Source organism: Teleopsis dalmanni, chromosome 1 (assembly GCF_002237135.1).
Source record: "Teleopsis dalmanni isolate 2A chromosome 1, ASM223713v2, whole genome shotgun sequence".
Taxonomy (NCBI): Eukaryota; Metazoa; Arthropoda; class Insecta; order Diptera; family Diopsidae; genus Teleopsis; species Teleopsis dalmanni.
The window spans coordinates 137,637,493-137,640,742 of record NC_051846.1 but is presented as its reverse complement, the minus strand read 5'-3'; the positions used below and the strand labels follow the sequence as shown (position 1 = coordinate 137,640,742).

Here is a 3,250-nt window from a genome sequence, read left to right as displayed (position 1 = left end):
ATTCAAAGTCAGTTTTCATTACAAGAAATGTCATTTGTCATTCTTATTTATAGGGCTGTCAACACCTCTCCTTTTAAGGTTGAATTTGAAACGGCGGTAGTTTAATAGGGTCTAAATCGATCGCCAGATTATATCCTCGTCGTCACTATTATGTCTGTGTTTTCCACAATATTTCTTTTTCAATCCAAATTCAGTTTATATTACCAGAAATGTCATCTGTCATTCTTATTTATTGGCTTGCCAACATAGGAAATAACTATATTAGAGCTAAGTAAGATTATATTGAAAAGTAAAGTAATTTTTACAACCAAAAATTGATTTTTATAAATAACCTAGTACGTCTTATTTTCATTGGACCAATCATTTTTAATGAGCTTTGTTAGAATTCATATATACAACACATAAATTTTTAGAAATATTTGAAAATATTTATTTAAATACTTTGAATTAATTGTCGAAGAAACAAAACATCCGAAAAAAACAATTCTATTTTTAAAATAATCTTCCCAGGCCGGAAACAAGTAATTTGGAATATTAATCCAATAAAATATCGACTTGATCCTTATTCTAATTGAATTCTTCAGTGACGCTTGCGGAATAAAACTCAATTAATAAATGGATTAAAGTGGCAACATACAAAATCCAATTATAATTAATAAAAAAAAATAAAAATAACAGATAAGGAAAACTATCTGTTTTCTAGAAATAAGTCAAGTGCCATGGGCAACAAATAAGAAATCGATTCGAAATCTGCTGCCAAAACTACAGGCGACCTGTTCCCACACCTTCAAGCCCCCCATTTGGTAGGGGTCTCACTGCACGATAATCTGACGATAATCAGTCTTCTGCAGCATCGGGAATCTATAATAAGGAAAAATAATGAAAAATTTATTTTAGAAATGAAAAAAAAATCAAAATAAGAAGAAAACTCGGCGCGACATGCGATGTAAACGTCATCAAGTGACAACGAATTTGAGTGTCACGCAATGAGTTTGACGTACGTCGCAGCTTCGTTTCGAAACAGCGAATCTAAGATCTAAAAATAAAAAATTGTAGAATTTAGAAAATTTAGAAAACATTTTTAAATTTCTTAAATTAAAATATTTTTGAGAAATTATGATTTGTGCACTGCCAAGGAAAGAAACGAAGGTGCAAAAAATCGGTTTTCGAGTAAATTTTTACAATCTGTGCTCATTTTGGTTTATATGTGAATTATTTGCTTCTATTCTTTAGGTTTCTAAAAAATCTCATAACATTTTTCGATTGAAATTTTTACACTTAATAAATGCTTGAGTTGACTAAATTCTCAGAACGCAAAAACATAAAATTTTGTTGAGGCTCTGAGGTGTTTTTGCGTGCTTCTGACAGCGACTACTTGTGCAAAAATGCTGATCGTTCTTCTTCTGCAGAATATCGAAAAGAAAATAATTTTTCCGCTTTTCTCATTGCAAACACAACTTGACTCGAGAACATGCCTACGAGCACACACAAGATCACACTTGCCCCAGAAAGCGTTTATTTGCCTTTCGCGCTGATCTCAGCCGTTTTGCGTCCGAAGAGGCACAATTTTCCTCATTTCCCTCACTGAAGAAAATTTTTAATTTTACAAATACAACTTCTACATACTCGTAATTTTTCCGCATCAGTCTCGAGCACAACGGCGTACAGAAAAAATCTCAAGCGGTCTTAGTTGTTGCGGTGGTTTCCTGAACAACGGTTCGGTTCAGATCGGTTCGGTCCGGCTTCGCTCTTTATGGAAATTTTTTATTCTGCCTTTCAAAATTTTGTGCTTCAATACTATTGATCACAGAACCAGTTTCAAAGTGGGTCTTAAGTTGAAGATATAATGGAAATTTTATAAATTCTGAGCTAAACTCTCTGTGGTTCTAATCGAATATTCTGAGATTGAAGACTAAAGAATTCTAGAATTCACCAAAAGTCTTACGTCATATTTTTTGCAATATTTTATTTTATCTCAGATATTTGCAATATTGAAAGAAATTTATAATTTAAAAATTATTTTTAAAACGATATACGGTGTTTGGTTCGAAATCAATTTTTGGAACCATTAATTTTAATGTGATTTTCATGCATTTTCAACATTAGTTTTTAAACGTTTTTGGGATTTGATTAGATGAGAGGTGTAGGGTGTAAGGTGTGAGATGATAAATGGAGCATTTATGTAATGAAACATAATTTTTAATCAACTTAATATAAATGATTTATTATTATATGAAGTTTGATAACAAAATAATAATCTATATTGACAATACACATATTGAAATAGAAATGATTTTATAAAAATTATAATAATCAAATCATGTCTATATTCTTTAACTTACAAAATGGGAAATGGTTTATTAAAAAAAAAATTAAATTAATTTGTTAATAAAATCGAAAAAAATATTAAAAATAATTTCGAAAATTCGAAATTTAAAAAATTATTAATTTTAAAGTATTGAAAATTAATTATAATAAATAGCGAAACCAGAACATGGTAATGTGGTTCAAAGTACATACATTTTAATAAATTTTTATGAATTACAAAATGACGAATAAATTATATGATTTAAACATTTTAATTTTACAAAGAAAATATAAAATTTTTTTTAATAAACCTAGGCTTTAAAGATAATTTGGATCATATCAAATCCAAATCTTTAAAGGATTTAATGATATTTGCACCCAAAGAAGTGAAAGTGTGATTTAAATTCTTAATTTCTCAAAACTTTGTTGAAATAATTAAATAAGTTAAAAAGCGAATTAAACAATTTTTATAAAATTGTTTTTTTATTTTGCTGTGTTTAAAATTACTTGAACACCAAAAAAATATAAAAATTTTTTATAAAAATTTTATTATTATAAAATAATAATCACATTATTATATAGGAATATATCAGTGCATTTAATTATTACACATAATTCAATAAAGTAGTTATTAACAATTAATTATTATAATTAATTATAATTGCATAATGTGTAATATATAGTTAATAAATAATGCAATTATATACATATGTACTTATATGTTATGAAAATCCATCAAAAAATGTCATATTGACAGTTTCGTCCTCTTTTACTAAAAAAAACATAACATACTCGTATTTATTTAAATACATAAATAATTTCTAATTTCTTGGGAATATGAAGTATAGTTAACACTAATAATAACTTGAATAACTATTTCAGACAGCTTATAATGCTTACGCTATAGATTGGTTTACGTGTTTGGATTAACAGTATTGCATCT

At 27.4% G+C, this 3,250-nt stretch overlaps 1 protein-coding gene across 1 annotated transcript in view; it reads right to left on the bottom strand.

Annotated features, from left to right (window-relative positions):
- Nucleotides 1-837: 837 nt before the first annotated feature.
- The window catches only part of LOC119666296 (putative protein kinase C delta type homolog), an 8,549-nt gene continuing 6,136 nt past the window's right edge, over nucleotides 838-3,250 (bottom strand). Inside the window, exon 7 of the mRNA XM_038075576.1 lies at nucleotides 838-861. Within this exon, the coding sequence (XP_037931504.1) occupies nucleotides 838-861 (24 nt within the window). The remainder of the gene's footprint in view (nucleotides 862-3,250) is intronic.